The sequence below is a fragment of the Gymnogyps californianus genome, chromosome 17 (assembly GCF_018139145.2).
Source record: "Gymnogyps californianus isolate 813 chromosome 17, ASM1813914v2, whole genome shotgun sequence".
Lineage (NCBI taxonomy): Eukaryota > Metazoa > Chordata > Aves > Accipitriformes > Cathartidae > Gymnogyps > Gymnogyps californianus.
This window is the reverse complement of record NC_059487.1, coordinates 9074353-9094642: the sequence shown is the minus strand read 5'-3', so window position 1 is coordinate 9094642 and position 20290 is coordinate 9074353. Positions and strand designations below refer to the sequence as shown.

Here is a 20290-nt window from a genome sequence, read left to right as displayed (position 1 = left end):
GCTGAGCACGAGTGTCTCTGCGGAAAGTCTGGAAGAAACCTCTCCCACGTGTGACATTCCAGTGCAGCTCTCACTCTTGGGGAGTGTACCCCGGCCGTGCAAATAATTTAGCCCGTAATCACAGTTAGACTGTAATATTTACTAGCATTTCAACAGATTGTGGTCAATATAACAAGACATTCATTTCCTCCCGTGTATGCAATGAGAGATGCACACAGTTGATGGCTGGTTTATTACAGGAAGCTCATGTTGCCGCACACAGGCACACTGCGCTGAGGCTAGCTCAGCTTGGGAGGATCAGAGGCTGAGGAACAAGAGTGATTAGCCAAGGGCAGCCTCTCCCCCAGCCTCTGCAGCAAAGGTAACTCGCATCGTGCCACATGGACCAAAACCTCTCGAGGATTTTTCTTTTCAAGATGTATGCTGCATTCAGCCCACAGGCAGATGCAGTAGTTATCTGGGGAGTCCCTGTCTGTGGCACCTAGACAAAAATGCATTGGCAGACAAATAAGTGAGGAAATTAATTTTCTTGTCTTTAGAAAACAGTGTGCGCCATCACGCCTGGATAGATTGAATTTGTTATGATAGCAAAACAACTTCTATGGAAACCATTGTGAACCCTGGAGTGAGGCTGCCCAGGAGAGTTGGGGAAAGCCGCTTTTGTTTGTTGTGCTTGGCATCATTTTGCTCTGGATGAAGATGCTTTAATTTTGTGGGGAGACCCAAGAGAGCATTCCTCTTTTTCCATACCAGAAAGCCTTCCAAGCTGGCATAAATGTCCCCTCTTTCCAGCTGCTCCTTTCCAAACACACTGTGCCTCCTAAAGATAGTCTTTACAGTGGCTGGGGCTGGTGGAAAACATGAGGCCTGCATGGGTTAGCACAGGAATTCATTTGGGCTGACGAATTGGGTTTCCCTCTATAAACAGCACTAGTGTTTTCATCTTCTGGACAGCACAGCAAACTTCACGTCCTCTTGCTCCTCGCCCCGTCTCTCCCGCACTGTGAAACGCCTGCATCTAGGCCAGCCGTGGTAAAAGACACACTAAGGCCTGCTTATGGGGGATGGAAAACAGCACACGTTCAACAAGGCATTTTCAACTATCTCCCTTCTCAGACAGTTTTTTTCCAACTCTTAAAGGAGGTGGTGGAGTTATTTTGTTTTTTTCAGTTTATTTTTCTTTCCAGGTAAAAGGGAAATTAAAGTAATCCCTTCTCCACTGGTTTAGTGACCTTACAAGCAGCCCACACTATATATTTTCTTCTCTTCTTTGTTTAACTTCAGCTACAATGTGCTTATCATCTGCAGGAATTAGGGATCCTCTAAAGAGGATTTTGTCTACCCTTTCCCCCTGTGGCTTTGGGCACGCAGAGGCTGGGTCACAGGAGCATGGCCCTGCACTGCATCACTGCGTCCGGGGACTGTCCTACCCCTGCCAGGGAAGCAACCCCCCAGCACGCCACTGAATGCCTCTGCTGCAACAAATACACTTTCATATCTTATACTTTCTTTTATAGCTTACTTAGTAAATATAATCATCAGGGGTTATTAATCACGCAACATTGTTTCCATCATTGCTCGGGAGGGGAAAGACACATAAAGGCCAATTACATAGTCAGGCTACATTTAGTGGTGGTTTGTATTTACCTGACTATTCAGTAATGGATGATTTTGTCCGTGTCACTGAGTAACCGAGCATGGAATTAGAGTTGTGTGGATAAAAATGGGGGACTTGGGATTCAGCTGTCAAATGGAAGAATTATTTAAGTAATAAAGCCCTGTCCCTTAACTTTACTTAATCACCATGTTTTCACATGTATAACCCACACCCCATTAAAAGTTTGTTCCTTGGAAATAATTCTCAGCAAGCCCCTACCTCCTCATAACATGCTGCAGTCTCTCCTGCCCTTTCAAGGCACTCTGGATCCAGCCGTTCTCCGCCTCTAGCAGGGGTGTCTGCTTGGGCCGGGGGGGTGGGAAGGAGAGGGGATTATTGTGGCCTCGAGAGAGAGCAGGCAACTGAAATGGGCATGGGAGAAGCATACTGGAAGGAAAAGGTGCAGGGGTAAAGGCATTACCCTCATTCATGTATAACCTGCCCTGTTGCTGAACCATGGTCTTTTTATAGATAACATAGATTATACTCATGACAATATGGGATTTTAAAAAACAAACTCTACAAAAAAAGCAGAAAACCTGAAAGTGGATAGCAATGCCATAGTGTTTTGGAAGTTTATCGATTTACAGTGTATTTATTATGCTGCAGCTCACAGTGTAAGCATTGCCATGCATTCAGAAGTCGGGGTCAGGATGCTGTTGGCTGCAACTAAAATATTTTCTCTGCCACATCAGTTCATGTAGATACCTATTTGTGCAGTTCGTGATCACCACACTCTCATCTGGTGTGGTTGCGATGGAGTTAAGCACCATTCCCATTAGAGTGATGAGGAGGCTGCCCAAGGGGAGCCCCAGGGTGCTCCCAGGAGAGGAGGTGCTGGCCAGGACACAGGCTTTCATGTATAGTTGCTTTAAGCAGGCTCACTGGCTGCCAAGGGTTTTGCAGCTGGAGCATCAGCTGCACTGAACCACACGAGGAAAACAAAACCCAGCAGATTTCCAAAATACTAACAGCTGGATGCAGATGACATTTCTGAATCAAGGAAAAAAAAAAAAGAAGCCCAAACCAAACCAGCCACTCTTGTGTTGCCCTCTGGCCCCCTTCCAATGGTGCCCCCATGCAGCGGCAGGGCCAGGCTGAGTGCCTCGCACAAGCAGGTGAAGAAGAAATGCAACTGGGGGATGTTTCCCGGGCACCTAGCACAGGTGATGAGAAGGGGGAGAGTGCCCACTGGAGATGGTCACCCTCTTGAACCATAAAAATTGCCTCTGTCTTTGCGGCCAAAAGGCTGCAGCCCTCTCTGTCCTGCTCATCCTTCAGATCTCAGCCACGGTCAACAGTGACCAAACCCTCTCTGGAGACTCTGCTGGCTGTTGCTATTAACAATGGTGATTTCCAGCCCAAATATAAACTGCACTATTATTTTTAGTGTTGATTATAGTCATGTCGAGGGGACCCCCTGAGAGGAAAGCCCCAGTGTGTGACCTGTGGCACAGCTGGGGCAGAGCACGCTCCCTCCCCACCCTCCATGCCGACGGGCCCCACAGGGATGTTGGCTTCTGGCTTGGCTGTGAGACGTAACTGATCTCTGCTTGACAGGGCCCTCACAAAGTCACTGGTTGCTGTCAGCACAAAATAGGGGAGTCTGCAGTTCTGCAATGCTCCTTCTGCCCTCTCCCAGCACCCACTGTAGCATGAACCTGCTCTGAAGTTACCATGGCTTAACCACCCACTTAAACTTGAGTGCATTTTAACTTCTTGGCTGAAAAGGGGGAAGACCCAGCCTCTTGGATATTTTCTCTTTTCCCACCAGTAAATTACTTTCATTTTTAGGTCTCTTGATGTGGCATTTTTGTATTACCTACAATATTACCTCCCCTTTACCAGGCACCTGCTTGTTTTGCTGCTGCTGGGCTCAGCAATGCTGTGGCCAGCAGGTAATTCCAGCGTGGTTTGAAGTGTTGCACCCATGCTCACTGCCGGGCAGTCCTGCAGTGCTGAGGAACACCGCAGGAGCCAGAGCTGGCTGGGACAGGCTCTGCAGCACGTGCTACAGCCCACAGCCAAGTCTCCGAGCCTCACAAGTTATGGGGGAGCACAGGTTAGGATGGACAGCCATCCTGTTGTTTCAGCTGGGTTTCTCCCCACCATGGCTGCTCCGCTGTCCTTCCCCTCCACGTTGAGCCTGCAGCAAAGCACAGCAGCTGGTGGTGGTCAGCCATCAGAGCTGTTCCCATGTCCTAGAGAAGAGATTATGGCAGCACTGTGCAGCGTCGCTCCATGATGGTGATGGATAGACGTGCTGTGAGCCTTCCTTATGATGATGCTGCAGGGAGCGTGCAAGGAGTCAGCATTACCTCCCCACCCATGAGTCAGCCCTTACTAGTACAAAAACCTTCCCATCTCTGCTCGGCATCCCAAAGGACAACCACCAGTTCCTATCGTAGGACATCCTCTATTGGTGTTCCTCAACACTTGTTCCTTCTCATCTGTCAGGGAAACGTTGGGTACAGTCTAGGCCAGATTCTGAGAGGTGATGCATGCTTGTCTCTTTGTGTATCTGATTTTTTAAAAAGTGGCTAAATGTCTAATCCACAGTGACTTACTTGAGAGTTAGCTACCAAGATACCTTTAAAAGTCTGGCCTTGTGGAAGATATCCAGTGGCTTCATACAGTTTCATTATGCTGTGTGTGTTAGCTGGGGCATTTCATTCGTGTTGGCAGTCACTCTCCTTCCAAGACCGCTCAGAAAGAGTTATGGTGATCTTGGCCTTCAACTTTGCTACTACTGTGTCTTCCAGCTGTCTGTGGCTAGTTCCCCAACTGCAGGACAAACAGTATTCCCATTCAATCTGCGTTCCTAGCCGAGGGGACGGCCTGCCAATTGCTTCTGAATGTGTTCTGTAGTCAGATGAGATCATATCAAACGTAAGCAAGTTTTATCTTTATTTTAGGCAAGAGGGTGTTTTATCATGATATGGTTCCAAAGCCGCCGTTGTTTGGTTGGAATTCACCCAGGAAGTGTAGCAATGGATGGTTAAATGCAAACTAATAGGTTCAATATGAGCTACAAATGCAGAGCTCGTGAGCTGGCTGTGCAAACTCGTGTATAAAGGAGAACATTGTCATACAGCTGATGAGAACTTGCGAGTGATTAGGATGGTCTTGCTAGGTGCTTGCAGCATCTTGCAGCATGCCCCTGAGACACTGCAGTGAGCATAATGTATCGCCTCCTGCCTGGGTTGCATGGGGATACACATAGCTCTCAGACCTCACAGTTGGAAAATTTGGGATGGCTCATCATTAAATCCTGGGAAGGATTCCCTGGGGCAGTCTCTTTGGGTGGTTGTTCCTACATCTTGATCTGGAATTGGGATGGGAGGTCTGCAAATAATTGAGGGCTAATTTCTGAACAAATGTAGGTTATTGCTATTGTGGTGAGGTTGGGAATTGCCCAACCTCAGTAGCGCCGGGTGCACTTCAGCTAAAGATAGTCACCTCAACAGCTATTGGAGCTCAGTTCTATTTCTGGTAATTTATATCTCCCCTTTTCTTTTCATACTGAGAACAAAAGTTTTCTCGTTTGTGCCATTGACTCAAATTGAAAGTTTGAAGTCTTTGGATGATGCATATACCTTTTTCTTATTCTCTCAAGCTATTTACTGTCAGTCGTTCCTGGCCTTCTTGAGGTGAGATGCAAAGTCAGTTACAGTATCTGCTCCCCATAGTCTTTTGCACTTCTTTTTCTATTTATAGGTCTCTTATAATTAGCTCTCTTGGTTTATAATGGTCTCTGATTTATACATATACTCCATAGTATTATGTAGTATTTTTATTATTACATTATTTTATGTTAGAAACCCCCGCATGGATGAGAACTCTGTTGTGGCAGATGCTATGTTGACTCCAAAGGAAAAAAAGCAGTTCCTGCCTCAAAGGACTTGCAGTCAAAGTGCAAAATAAAAGCAAACAGATGGATGTGGGCAGACACGCAGTATCTTGTATGTGGCACCTCCTTGACATTGTTATATGTGAATTGTAACACTCTGTCAATAGCCGCTTAAATATTTAATGGTCTGGATTCTTTCCAGCTAACTTGGGACTCGTAACTGTAGCCCCAAAGTTAGGCACTCAGCTGTCCTGGACTCCCATTGCCAAGACCTGCAGACCTCTCTAGCAGTGCCTATCGCTTTCCATCGCCTGCAGAGGCAGTTCCTGATACCAGGGCCCCTAAAACAGCGCTCACCATTCAGTGCCTAATGCAAAGCGGGGAAGGATCTGGCCGCAAACATTCATTTGCTGAAGGATGTGGAGTCATGATAGAAAAATACTCTGTGCGCAAAAGTGATTTCATGTGTTCCCCTGCTCAGTGTTTTTCACTACGAACAGTGTGCCTACTGCCCATAGTCCTCTTTAAAATAAAGCACATAAGAAACATATGCCTTCTTCGCGCTCGCTGTTCCGAAGTTGTTTGTGAAAGCAGAGTAATTGCAAGCAGAAGGTTATTTGCATGCCTGTTCCAGAGGAGAGCTTGGTTTGTCTGGCAAAATTGTTCGTAGGCCACTTGTGCATCTTCCCTGTTACCTTGGGACAGTGATTTTCTGCTGGCTGTTTGCTCCTGAGAACCAGGCTCAAAATTCAGTTCAGACATGTTCGGAGGGAAACCCGTTTGCTGGAGAGGCCCGGGTTCTGCAAGAATCCACAAGCCCTTCAGCAGGGACGCTTGCAAAGTTAAGACACAGCAGAAGATAAGATGCCAGAGAATTAGAGCCAGTAAATAGTTTTGTGGATTAATAGACATAAGTGCTAGTGCTCAAGGGAGGAAAATAGATTACATTATAGACTGTTCATCCCCAGCAAAACTGCCTAAAGGGAAGGGTAACATGGTTTGTTTCCCCTTAATTAAATATTTGTTAAATGGTTTGTTTCCCCTCAATTAAATATTTGTTCTGGTAGTTCCTTTGTGACAGAAATAAAAAAAGCAGCAGCATTGCTTATTCTTGTTACTGTCAGCTAATCCTGAACATGCTGTAACTGTTCTTTGGTTCCTACCCCCCAATTATTTCCTGTAAAAAATAGCTTTCTCCCATCCATTCTCTTTTCTCTCTCTGTTTTTGAAACACTTTGCTGAATGACTCATAGTGCCTCTTAGTAAATAGGTTAAGTCTAGGAGAATGATGAAACTGCAAAGTGACATGTGAATAAATAGTGCTATCACTTGTGTGCTTTTCCTGCCAGCAGTTACTATTTTAGAGGTATTGTGGTACCTATTACCAATTTCATTAGCTTTTAAACCATGAGGTGCAAGCTACTGTAGGAAAAAGTCATCACCAACCTCCTTTGGTGTTGCTGTTTTCAATCTAAAAGAAATATGTCTTAATACCAAATGGCACTGCTTATCTCAGCAGTTATGTAGCAAATTCATAAGGTCCAAACCACGCACACAAAAATAGATGTGAGCACAGTTCACCCTTGTGCTTTGCAGCAGCAGCAGCTGCCATGGAGATAGATCAAGAGTTAGGAGTGACAAAATGAAGACTCTTGCCTTGTGTTTCTTAAGCTTCAGTCCATCAGTCTAATATTTCTGTATTGGTTTAGCCAACTAATGTGGTTTAAGAAAATGAACTCCATCCCCTTCTGCTATATGTTTTTGTATGTTTATTTATTATATGCGTATTCTACTTGGAATATTTTACTTGGTCTCATTGCATGTCAACTAAAACTAAATACAAACTTCATCTTTTCTCAGTAACTTGCTAACTATCAACTAGAGAGAGCCAACTGCATGACTCAAACACGTGTCCCTTCCTTTACAATTTCAGCCAAAACTATCTGGCAGCAGAGTACTGCCGAATGAAAGTCGTATCTAAATATATGTGAGCAGAAAGAAAGTCAGTTAAAAAAAGACTTTGTTATGGAAAGCTACTACAAACCAAATCCACGGTGGCCTGGAGTTCCTCATCACACCCAGGCTGATCTAGTTTTCCACTTTCAAGGTACGCTTCCCAAAGTGGCTGCTGACACGTGTAGAAGAACTGCACAAAGCTATCACATCTTGTTGCAGTCCCGTTATGCCTTATGTGTAGTGACTAAACAGACTTAAAGGGTTTATCTAATAAATAAACAGGATATTTATCATCGTCTTAGCAAATTTAATAATACAAAAGTTTTTGCTTCATATTCATATAGTTCCCAGCAGTGTCAGTATTAATATTCACAGCCAGTCCTTTGTCAGGTAGCCTGTGAATGGGATTAGCAGCGCCTGGCACTGGGTGCCACCCTGAACGCCATCCCTCGGGTTTGGTTTCAGTATGTAGCAGTGCTGTGGGCCAGGCAGAAAAAGGGTTCTGAGAATGAGATTTAAAGAAACACCCCAGTTTGATGGGGTGCCGCTTCCCATTGTACTCATGCAGTGACTAAGATGCAACTCCTCTAAATTAAGGGTTTTTTACACCAAAGTGACTGAGATGAGCTCCAAGGGCTTCCCACAGTGATATGCTGAAGCCTAACGGGGCAGGAGGGAAAGGGCATGAAATTGTGCCTGAAGGTGCACTTTCCAGATTGCCAGCTGATGCAGATTCTTTCTCCAGGCGATGCACGGGCAGGGTTTGCACCTATCTTAGAATCTTGTGATAAAAAATTGACGACTAAATACTGAAATCCATCAAGCAAACAGGAAATCACACTCTGGAGGAAAAATTGCTTTCTTTTGCTGTTCCAGTCAAGAACCCAGGATGAGAAAGCTTGTGCGTGTGTGCATGTGTGTCCTGCAAATATCACATAACCCCAGTTTCCTGGTTCGTGGAGAAGGTGCCTAGAAAACTTAACTCATTGATTTCCAATAGATTCAAACAGGGATCAAATGGATTAAATAACTGAAAGCACCACAAATGGCACCTGCTCAGCCTTAGAACTCCTCCATTCAGCTCACTTTAGGGCAACATTTGGCACCTGTTTCTCCAGGAGAGTATGTCATTTGTAAGCAATATAATTCTCCCATATATTGTTTGCACTTCAGATTTCAGTCCTCTTGCTACAGGGTCTCAATAAACTGGTCTTCCAGGGAATTAAACAACCAGTTAACACCCAGTTCTTTTCTTAACTGATTAACTGTGTGAAAGTCCTCTGGCCATGGAAGTGTAATGATTTTTTTACTAATCACTTACAGGTTCACGTGCAACTTATTACTGATTTACAAGATCGTAACCATTTGTGTAACAAGCTGAAGTGAAGCATGGCAAAATAGGACAGGCACCCAACAGCTCCATGCATGGCAGGTAGTACAGGGAGAGCAGCACAGGTTTCACATTATCTCCACTGCTGCAAACTGCTCTGTTTTCCTTCCCTTGTAACTGGTCACTTTGCTTTGTATCACTGAGGAGAACTTGGCTGGGGGGAACTGCAGAGTAACAACTTCTGTCTGAGGATAATGCATGAATAAACAAAAGCAAAGGGTTGTTTGTCTAAAAGAAATTATTCAGGCTACCAGCTGTCTCAGGATACCAGTCCCAGACTTCCCGCACAGTCAGTGGAGAGAGCATCTGTGCAGCTTCTCACAAGTGGTACCCCAGTGTCTCTGAGGACAAGGCATCCCCAGGGCTGAGGGATGCTCCTTAGTCTCCTGACTTTAGACGGTATACAGCAAAGTCAGAACAGGTCACTGTCTTCAAAGTGCTCTCCGTTACCTATGTTGGCTCAATTTCCTAATAGAAATACTTAGGACCTAATTTTTAGAGGTATTGAGCACTCCAGCGTTGACTGACATTTATAGGTTTAAAGGTTTTAGGTTGGTAACTTAAATTGTTGCCTATTAGGATTTTTAGAGTGCCTAAGCGAGCTCAGCACCTCATGCCTTTGGTAGTTCGAGATCTAAACTACCTAAGGACTTTAAAACATCCCTGTAGGGACTTTTGAAAATGATTGCTCTCTACTACATCCACACACTTAGTATAGGCTCATTCTATGCGGGTCATCATCATTTCAGGCTTTTTTCTGTTAGCTAGGCATGCATTATTTAAATTCCCTGTGTGTAACCTTCACAGTCTTTCTGCATTTTTCAGACCAAAGCAAACCTGTAATAAATCTGGTCCTTCAGGGATACTTTGGACTTGGCCAGGGCCATATGGCAAGATGATGATATAGCAGAGGTCCAAGCTCTGGAGTCCCACTATCCAGTCTTCTGATTTAACTGCTAGGTCACACTTTTTCCTGACAGTTTTAACGCAGTTGTTTTGTAGTGGTAGGCTGCTGATCTTTTCTGGAAGCCCACTGACAATAATGAAAGTACTTAGAAAATCCTTAAATTTTCTGGGCTAGTGTCAGAGACAGATTTGTGTTTTGAGTATCTCCTTCTTGATAGTTTTGATGTATAGTGCATTTAGGACACTGAATTTTTTTTTAGCAGAAATGCTATCTTCATTTTCTGCTCTTTTCTTACAGGCACACCCAGCTTCCTGTTAAAGATTTTGGGTAGGATAGTACCATAGATACTGATCGTTTTATTTTTGCACCTCACTCTGGAACTATATTGAAATATAAGGGAAGGATATTTCAATGTCGTGAGTGAAATCCAGATCCTGTGAATCATGAGGAGTTTAGATATTGATTTCAGTTGGGACAGGCTTTAGCCAAAAATATGCTTTTTATTTAGATTCTGTTTTCCATCAGATATCTATATTATGATGTTAAATTCATGGAAAGATGCCGATGGGTTTTGAGCCTATTGAAACTACTAGCAAAAACGCATCATGGGACTTGAATTGCCCCTTAGTTTGAGATCAGTAACTTCTTCCAAGAGTTTGCTTAATTAATGGTGATGACCTGATTGCTGTTGGGCTGGATGGCGTTGAAGAGGTTTATAGTTCACACAGACTACATAGATTACAAACAGGACAAGGAAGAAAAGTTGCAGGGTGCATTTTTTGACGTGTAATTGAAGTAAAGCTTTACAGGTAAGAAACTCTTAGTAGTTATATGTCCCCGTTTTCCAGAAAAAAGGGTTTCATTGCTGTTGATTTATAAAACAACCCCCCCCCCACCCACGGTATTTTTCCCCAACATGGTTTGTTGGGTTTGGGCTCCTTGTGCCTGATACACCTAGGTTTGTATTTACCAGTCAATTAGTTGCTCTGCTTGCATGTGCAAAAGCTGATTTTCCAGGATGCAGAATATAAAATAGGCTGTGTACTGAGTGGTAGGTTCCAGTGTACGATACGTGGCTGCACAATCTTAGGGAGCCAAGTAAAATATTTCTTTTCTATATATAGTCACCTGAAATCCAGCAGCAAAGACACTTCTGAATCTTGCACTCAAAACTAACTTAGTTTTGAAGAAGCACTTTTTCCTCCTTAATATTGCAATTATTTTTTTAATTTCCACATGGTTTTGCAGAAGTGCCAAATGTTTTCATGATGAATTCAAAAGAAATCTAAAAAGACCAGACAGAAAAAAAAAGAAACAGAATTTTAAATATTGCCATTTTATGAGAAAAAAATTTCACCTTATTTGTGTTTGAAGCAAAGACTATAACTTTCATAATTCCTTTGCGCATATCTTTCATGTTCTTTACAATTAAGGCAAAGACTAATTTACACGGCCACTGTGGTTAGATCTCTTATTTAAAAGGGACTGACTTTTGATCTGGCATAAATGTGTCATGTTTTATTTGGGCCACTAAGATGATAACGTAACTGAATTTTGCAAAAGGCAGTGACTAGTCTTTGACCTGACTTACAAGACGCATGGACCTCCTGTGCCTCTGAAGTCTCAGATCAAATTATCAGCATTTTGTGTGTTTTGTGATCGATTTAGGAGTGTAATTTTTTGCATACTTATTTTTAGATAATATCAGTTGAGAAAAGAGGGGAAAAAAGTAAAATCTAGTGCTGGATCTGAGCGAACAGAAAGGTCAGCGGTTAAGTTCTGCCTTATGTATTGTATATGCTGAAATGTCCTTTTAATAAATTAAACCACAAAATGAAAGAGTAGCTGAAAACTGTAACATTTGGCCTTGCAACATAGGTCAAAGGTTACCTTTTTTTCTCAAAAATGGTTTTGCAAATCTTTTTCAGAGCTGATAGATACACACCTTAGCTGGATACAAAACATTATATGAAAAAGAATGACTGTGATCTTTGATCCAAGCAATCAAAAAGAAAGGTAATTGGTATTTTTCTGCCTTTTCTCCAGCTGTGTGTTTCTCTTAACCTTTATTTATTTATTTTTTAATTAAAAAGTCATGCCCCTTTTTATTTGGCTTAAAGGGTTTAAAATCTTATTTAATTTAACTTGATTTTTTTTCATTCTTTTTCTTCCCCACTTGTGTACCACAGAGCTGTCCTGAAGTAGCTGGGGCCTGGTGGGCAGGGAAGGAGAGATGGGGTTGTGCATGCTGGGCTCAAGCATCCTGTCATTCCCAGGCAGCAGCTAGAACCACGTTACGACCATGGTTTGCCTGGTCAGGTTTTGAGGGCACACTAAAAATTCAGGGTTCCACTTTCCTCCCCAGTCCCTGTTATGCCATTAGTTCCTCCCTGCATGTCTTGTGTTTGCTTTGCATGTAAAAACGCCTCTTGGCCGCGTCAGCGGAGCAAACATGGAATATTGCAGGATCCCTGCCCGGTGCAGGGAGGAGCCCACTGGAGCTGAGCTTTGCCTCCTCTGAGGAGACCCTCACTCCTGCAAGATCCCCAAAGGGCACAAGACCCCAGTCACTGCCATGGGTATAGTGCTGTGACAACATCGACTTCATTGGTGTTATTTCAGACATATACATGGAATAGCGCTAGTAAAGTTGTTACTCCTATGCGTGTGTGAATGTGTGCGCACGCATGCATATGAGTGTGTGTGCGTGTATATAATCAATTACAAGGAGCCTGACTCATTGCCAGCTAAAATTGGAGACTGTTTTCTGTCTCTGGACTACTAGTTGAAGCTCGGTATTTAATACAACCCACTATCATCCCGCAAGTGAATACACTCCAGATTTCTATCTGAGAGGATGTGAATTAGAGTCTTAAATGTCTTTGAGGACTGGAGCCTGAGAGACTGACTAACCCATCAAAGCTGAGTGATTAGAAAAACGCAGACATTCTCCCATGATTTCAGCCAGCCTCTCGCATTCAGCTAACTTGGAGATCTCCAAGCACCAGGGCTGTTGTAATACTCTTACAACAGCAGTATCTAACAGAGGATATGCTGAGGGGATTCAGGCCTAACTAGGCATTTCCTTGGTCTGGATGGCTGACATCAGCTGTAATTTCAATATCCTTTTTTATGATTTAATCTTTCATTATCTTTGCATGTGTCCTCATGGCCCCATTTAATCAGTTCTCTCTCATTAAATGGATCAATGGCAGTGTGCTCCAGAGCTGCCACATGCCAGGCACCTTAAATAACAATATTTTATTTATTAATCACATCATCTCCATTTCTTCTCGGCTAGAAATGAGCAAATAATGAGAACCGATACTTGAGATACATTTTAACCATGCTACCAAAAAAAGATAGATGGGAGTTCAGAATAGCAAGTTCAGCACATGATCTCAGTTTCCTCTGAAGTTTAGATATGTCTCAGTTTGCACATTTTGTTCAACCTACTATTGAAACCCAAGTCACTGAGATGACACCTGGATCTGGATCCATGTGCTCCCAAATCTGGAGCAGATCACCAAAGATGCGTCATTTCAGTAGACTTGGTCTGGAGGTGACTCCAAGCTGGGAGAGAGATACTTGTCTTGGGATCCATTCCTGTTACATTTATATATTCATTAGATTTAGGGGCTCTGGTTGTAGATTAGGACTTTTTGTGCTGGGACAATCATTGACTTGCGCATCTTTCCCTTAGAGCTCCCAGATTAGTGTTGCCCAGCTTAAACTGCACCTAACTCCCCTCACCACTTGGATTTAGGTGAGGATGACTACAGACGTTCAGGGTCACTACAGGACATTCAGGCCAACTGATAACAGGAAGCTCTCTTGTCATTCAGATGCTTACAGCAAAAATCCAATCTGCCACCTGTAAGAGCTCGCACAGAGAGAGCCCAACTGCATCCGAGCATGGTCCTGCAGCCCGTCTATGGGGTTAATGTTTCATACTGTTCCCCTGCAACTTTTTAGCTCTTTTCAGATCATAGTCCCCCTATAACCTCAGCACACAAAACCCACTGCTGACCGCGCATGCAGCGCACAGGAGGGAAAGTGAAGTTTGCAGGCTGAGTAAGCCCTTTACCGCACCATCCAACCTGCCCGGAGCCAGCGAGCGGAGGTCCCTGCACTGACCAGGCTCCGAGCTCACGGTCTGCTGGTGCTGCACGATGGGTTTCACTTTGCCTAAAGCTCAGGCTGGGAAACAGAACCAAAACCAGACCCCTCAAAAGACTGTAGGTTTAGTAAACTCCATCTAATTATCATCTGCTCATTTTTTACTTAATATTTAACCCTTCCTAGACGAAGATGACTGCTGGCTCCGATATTTCCACAAGTAGTGGCTGTATTAAATGAAAGGAAACTCATACATGGTATTTTTGGTACGCTGGCTGCTCAAACGAACGTGTCGATAAATAAATCGGCCCGCAGTCTCAGCCCACTTGTTTTTAGAAAGGAAATGACCCTGTAAGAGTGGGTGCCCACTTCTTTTACCTCACTGCTATTTTTAGCTGAGGCTGTGAAAAATTTCCATTGAAGACCTGCTCCTCTCATTTCCTGGGTAGAGCAAACAGGAAGCTCTTCTAACTGAGCTGAAGGAGGTTTTTTGCCTGAAAGTGGACCAACCTCACCTCCCACTGGTCGCTTGCTTGCACTGCAGAGCAGCAACACACTAAATACCCCACATATGTGCTTTATTGGCAAGAATTCACCCAAAAGGCTAGTAGATGCCAGCAGGTGATGGTGGCAGGTAGAAAGCTGGGCAGCAGGAGAGGACAGGAGTTCTGTCAGCCATGCATTTTTGCCCACGTCCTCTCCAAGAGGCACCAATCTGGTTGAAATCAGGCATTTTCTGGCTGGAATTAGAAAGAGCTAAACTCTGGGCTGTTAACGGTAGGATTTTTGAGCATGGAGGGTGGAAACTGCCTGGTGTGGCACAGGCTATGAGGTCCCTTCAGGAGAATTTACTGTGCCTGGATATGCAGAGGGCTGGCTCCCTGCTCCTCCTGTCAAGCACCTGTACCATGCTCTGTGCGAATACTTAGTCCTTGAGGAGTATAGCCCACCACAGCAGACATCCGTACAGTAATAAGATGGAGCTTTGTGTAACATAGATTTTACTTTCTCAGAGATAAATTCCATTGCATGTAGAGTGGAGGGAGATTTCAAACTACTAGTCATAACTATTAAAAACTAATATGTGTTCCACTTCCCAGAGACAAGAAGAGATTGGGCGCCATTCTTTTTTAATTGTGGGAAGCGGTGAAATGCTATGTTAATTAATTTTTTTCATAAACATTTGTTAGAAATGGGCCTAAATATGGAGGAGTCTTACAGCTGCATACCTGAGGATTAATCAGTCTTGGGTGAGGGTCTTCTCTGGTTGGAGTTAGTCCTTGTCTTAGCCCTTAAATATCAATGGGGAGAAATCATTTAGATCTGGGGTCTGAAACCTTAGAAAATTTGGTCTCCTGGTTTTAAGGCAAATTTGTCAAACTAAATAAACAGTTTCCAAACCGTGGACCCCCTTGGTGAATACAGCACCAAGGAGGCGCACACGAAATGGAGCCCCAAAACAGGCAGTTCTGCAGTTTTGCACCAAAATGCTCATGTTTTAGGTCTCTCCTAATGAAAGTGCAGTCTAGATAGAGAATTGTTGTTCCAGGATGTACCAAAGGGTGCTTTAGGCAAATAAGTATGAAAGGTAGACAGGAGAGAATGGCTGTTGTATATAACATGTAATATTGTTCTGATTTTTTAAACAGAGAACAAAGTTCTTCAGTGTCTTCTCTTGAGCTTTATTAACAAGCCTGTCCCAGCCTCTCAGAGTATCATAGTGATGCATGGAAGTTTGCTTATGCTACAATCTACAAACAAACTATAATAAAAATGTAGAGCAAATAGAGTCTACAGTGAGATTTAAAAAAACCAAGAAACAAACCAAACACGAAAAAGCCAACGCTTCTTCACCTGAATTGCAATCTCTGTGTTTTCAGCACTGTCCACTATCTTTCCTCCAAACCTGGCCTTTTTCTTTTCAAAATATTCTTATTTCAGCCTAGTGAAAATGTTAAAATGCTTAGATACTTCCAGATTTTTCTTTTTTACCTTGGGTAAAGGAAATGTCTGTGAAAGAGGGAAAGCGTTGTGTATGATGTGAGGGATGTAGCATGCACTGTACAGCTTCTCAGTTGTGTTTTTATGGTACGTGAAGCATGCTGAACACAGTGTAAACCCCTTCTCTCCACTCCTTCCCTCTTGCCTTCCAAAAATACGTAGTCTGGGTAAATAAGACTAAAAGTTTTAGGTTTTAATAAAATCATGTTATGAATACAGAGGGGATGTTTTCAGCTTAACAGCAAACTGCTCAAGGATTGCTTTTACTTCTTGTGATTTTGAAAGTGCTCTAACATTTCTTCCTCTTTCTTTCATTTCACAGTTAACGAAATTATCAGGAAGGAATTTTCTGGACTCCCTGCCAGAAATCAGACATAGAAGAAGAGATTTGTGAGACAACTTTTACCGAATCCTTCCATAACTGACCTCTTAGATCCTTCCAATGCCCCTGCAACCTCCTGCTTCCTTAACTGTTCATCTCAAGGCACCAATTCAATGCAAGGAACAATGTATTGGCATCAAGCTGACAGCCTTGACTAAGCAACTCGCCACCTCTCTCTGTAAACATCGAGAAGGACACCCTTCCTTTCGTCCAGAGATTGTATTGTTCTCATATAACAGAGCATCTGTCTGAGGAAACTCTTCAAGCCTGCTGCAAAATATCTATCTATGTATCGATCTATCTTAGTAATAAGGGAGAAGTGATATGTCACTCCTGAACACCGCACAAAGCAAGGGAGGTTATCTATTAGTGTTTATTTGGGTGGGGTGGGAAACGGGGGAAGAAAGAGTAATATATTCCATAAAAGAATAACGACATTTTGCAGTTCACTAACAATGACTTGCCCTCCAGGTCTCAAAACCCTTTTGAGAAATTTTATTGTTGTAGGAAACTGAGGCAACCAAGCTTGCTCGGCCTTTATCCGACCTGGGATCAAAAGCCATTTTTTCTGACTCTGAGCACTGTGATCAGTATTTCAAACAGTAAATGTCAGCTGAATCCAGGAGTTTTCTTCATTTTTCTTGTCAGACTGGATAGGAATTTGAAGGAGAGGGATGCTCACAGAGAACCAGTGAAAAGAGCAATTCAGCAGTTGTAACACCTGTCCCAAGGTAAAATAAACCCAGATAAAACAGAGATTAGGAGTCACAGTAAGTCCAAAGATTTTATGATTGATCCTTATTAATATTTAGGCAGTGTATGAACACATCTTAGATATTTTCTCTCTAATAAATTGTCGCTGTTTCTTTTCATATAGAACCTGCTATTGGCTCATAACTTGTCTCATTTAGCAGCTGTAACATTTAACCACACAAGCTGCAGAGGAAAATAATTGCATCTTACAGAAGCCATGTGTTCCAGAAAAAGTATACACTTACTTATATTCACCTTGTCTCTTTAGCTTTGCAAAGCTACCAGTAATTTCTGGAAAGGTTAAATTTCCATGTGAGTTAGTATGTTTGTTATGTTTTGCTTCATGTGTTAGAATATACTGTACTGACACATGCTTATCACGATAAAAGATAACCGCTGCCATCTGCAGTTGTACAGCTAGCAAGTTTATAACATTCTGGTGTGTCATTGCTACCACAGTGTGATAAAAAGGCATCACGAGTGGATAATCAATGTACAGTAAAAGATAGCCATAATATTGTAGGAAATACATAGTAATATTTCCTGCTTTTGTGAATGAGGAACGCTGATATTTTTAAGAGTGCAGAGCCTGAGCTGTATACTAGAAAACACAGTGAAGCTGTCCTGTTCTTAGTTGTTTCACAGTAAACTTGGCTGAATACTAACGTGACCACATGCTTACAGCAGGAATTAGGTTATATGAATACAGCAGACTGGCAGAGCAGCTGCATAATTGGTTCCCCAATATTGCAAGAAAGATCTTGCACAAACCCTGCAGAGTATGTGCTCGGTTCAACAGAAGTCTTTTCAGGAGTATTGAGAAGAACATATTTTCTGCCACTAAAAGCTGGTGCTTAAACTCTGCAAAGTCTTCAGTTTTAGAGTGGGAGACAGAAGCATTAGACTTTCCAGCAGACCTAACCTAGGTCTCAGCTATAATCTTGGACCTTAAACTGAAATCTGAATTTCACAAGAGCAGCTCTAAGCTCTGGATTCAACCAAGTCTAAATCCAGAACCAGAGCAGAGCCCTTGCTGACTGCACATCCCAAACTGGCATTAATAACACAGCTTGGGGAGTTTGCTTCTTTTTCCCCTTGAAGTATTGCTAACACCCGCTGGCAGCGCTGGTGTAAGACGATGAGTGGTAGCAGGCGTTAGTCCACTTTGTGAGATTCAAATCTTTTGTCACAAAATGAGTCCCCTGTATCCCCTTTCAGCAATACCAAAAAGTCACTGGATGCCTCATTCTGGTGTTCATACTGTGAGCACCGCATGTTGCATCAGTACGAATGGCGAGCTCGCCAAGCCTCAGCCTGTTACCTGCAGAGGTGAAAATGGCCTTTTTCATTGCTGACTGTTACAGAAACAAAACTGAGGCTCGGACTAGCTGAAATGACTTCTGCACAGGGGAATTACTGATTGTTAAACAGTACTTGTATAGTACTTCAACTGGCTCACATGCCTCAAATAAGCTATTTTGGATTGTTTTAAAACTGCCAGTTTGCCAGAATCTGACATATTTTATGGATTTTTAATGCAGTCTGATGTTTTGGACAGTTTTGCAAAATTCCTCAGGCCAAAAGTTGCCTGTCAGAAGTTCTTTGCTGCAGCTGAGTAAAAGAACAGACCAAATGTGTCTCCTGGTTTCACAGAATTCACGCTTGGAAGTATCAAAAATGACCGTCTAGTTTTCCCTGATCCAACCTGTAAAGTATAGGAGAAATTTAAAAAACAAACCAAAAACCTATTCACAGAAAACCAAAAATCCTGAAATAACTGACAGAAACTTTTCTCTTGCTGGATTTTAAATAGAATATCAAAGAAGAACATGAACGTCTTTTCAAATCTGTAGACACACTGATGTAGTCTAAAAATATTGCTGCTTATTTGGTGATTGTCCGTAGCAACTGCTGGTCAATAGTCCTCTGTATACAGATGAATGGCTGATCTTGAAGTCAGATAACCACACACCAAGTCCACTAGCAACCTTCCTCCTGCAATGTGCGACTGCAGTGTGCATGTTCATGATGTGGACTGATTTTTATTTTTATTTTTTGCCACTATTCCCCACTGATCATTGAAGCATCTTTCTCCCCTTTTTACTATAAGGCATAAATGTGTATAGCAGACAAGAAAAATGTGGACTCATAGCAAAGGCTTTTTCAGTGTTCAAAGGGACCCAGGCAGGCAAACCCCTGAGCCCCTGCAATGCTCCATCGAAGCGACTTTGCAGGATGCACCCATGAAACATGCACTCTTTAACCAAAAGACAAGATTTCCACTGCTCTTATGTGTTCCTTCGGGCACTTTGCTATAGAGAGGGGGGGAGGATTTTTTTTTAATGTGCTACAAGTGCTTTACTCGTGCTTGCATTAGCTGTATTTCTTCCTCATTTTTAATGCATAGATATTAATCTGTATGTGTGTTTGTGTAGGTGCATATACATGTATATTTATATAATATAACCATATATATATGTGGATATATTATATACATATGATTATATGTGAACACACACACACCCCCATTACAAACTTGGGTCACGATCCTATAATTGGCTCCAGTCAGCCAGACATATGCAGGCACGTGAAGCCAGCTACTGGATCAAGAGTTCATAAGATGTATATAATATAGACTACATTTTAGTGGTTTTATTTACAGCTACATGAGGTCAGGCTGTGCTACTCTATCCGCTTTTACATGCAACTGTTAGTTAAATAATACAGCTTTAACTAACTTTATATTTATTTCTGGAGAAAAGGAGTATCCTCAGACATAGTGTTAGGCATTGTTGTCTCTTTTTAAGAAGAAAACTGATACGTTAAAATTATATAGCTAGGCTGAAGAACTTCAAAATATACAGTACTAAATTATTTCCTGTTCTTGCTGAGCAGTGTTTTTCCAGTATTAATATTTTGTTACTTAATACAACTTGCTCTCTTTCTGTAGAAGCATTAGCTTAACCTTGGAAGAGTTAATACCATTTTGTGAGTAATTTGTTCTCACTTTGTCTGGAAGATAGCCATACTTGCACATGAGGAAATTCTGTCTTTCCTCAGTTATCTGAATGTTTCACCACAGTGCCTTCCTGCTATTGTACCAAAGGCCTCCAAATATATTGTCTACAGGGTGAACAACTCTAATGCATTTTCCATCAAAGTTATACCATGCGAAGTACACGGGGCTTGTTGGAACTCAAAAGTTCATCTCTTTCTTTTTTTTGTGTGTGTGTGCGGTTTTTTTTACTTCCATTTTTCCATCCAAGCTTTGGCTG

The 20290-nt window shown here is 42.6% G+C and overlaps 1 protein-coding gene across 1 annotated transcript in view; it reads left to right on the top strand.

The window, feature by feature from the left end:
* NFATC2 (nuclear factor of activated T cells 2) overlaps nucleotides 1-16625 on the top strand; it is an 89277-nt gene extending 72652 nt beyond the window's left edge. The window contains exons 10-11 of the mRNA XM_050907182.1: nucleotides 11689-11776; nucleotides 16203-16625. Of these exons, the coding sequence (XP_050763139.1) occupies nucleotides 11689-11732 (44 nt within the window). The 3' untranslated portion in view covers nucleotides 11733-11776; nucleotides 16203-16625. The remainder of the gene's footprint in view (nucleotides 1-11688; nucleotides 11777-16202) is intronic.
* Nucleotides 16626-20290: the final 3665 nt, after the last annotated feature.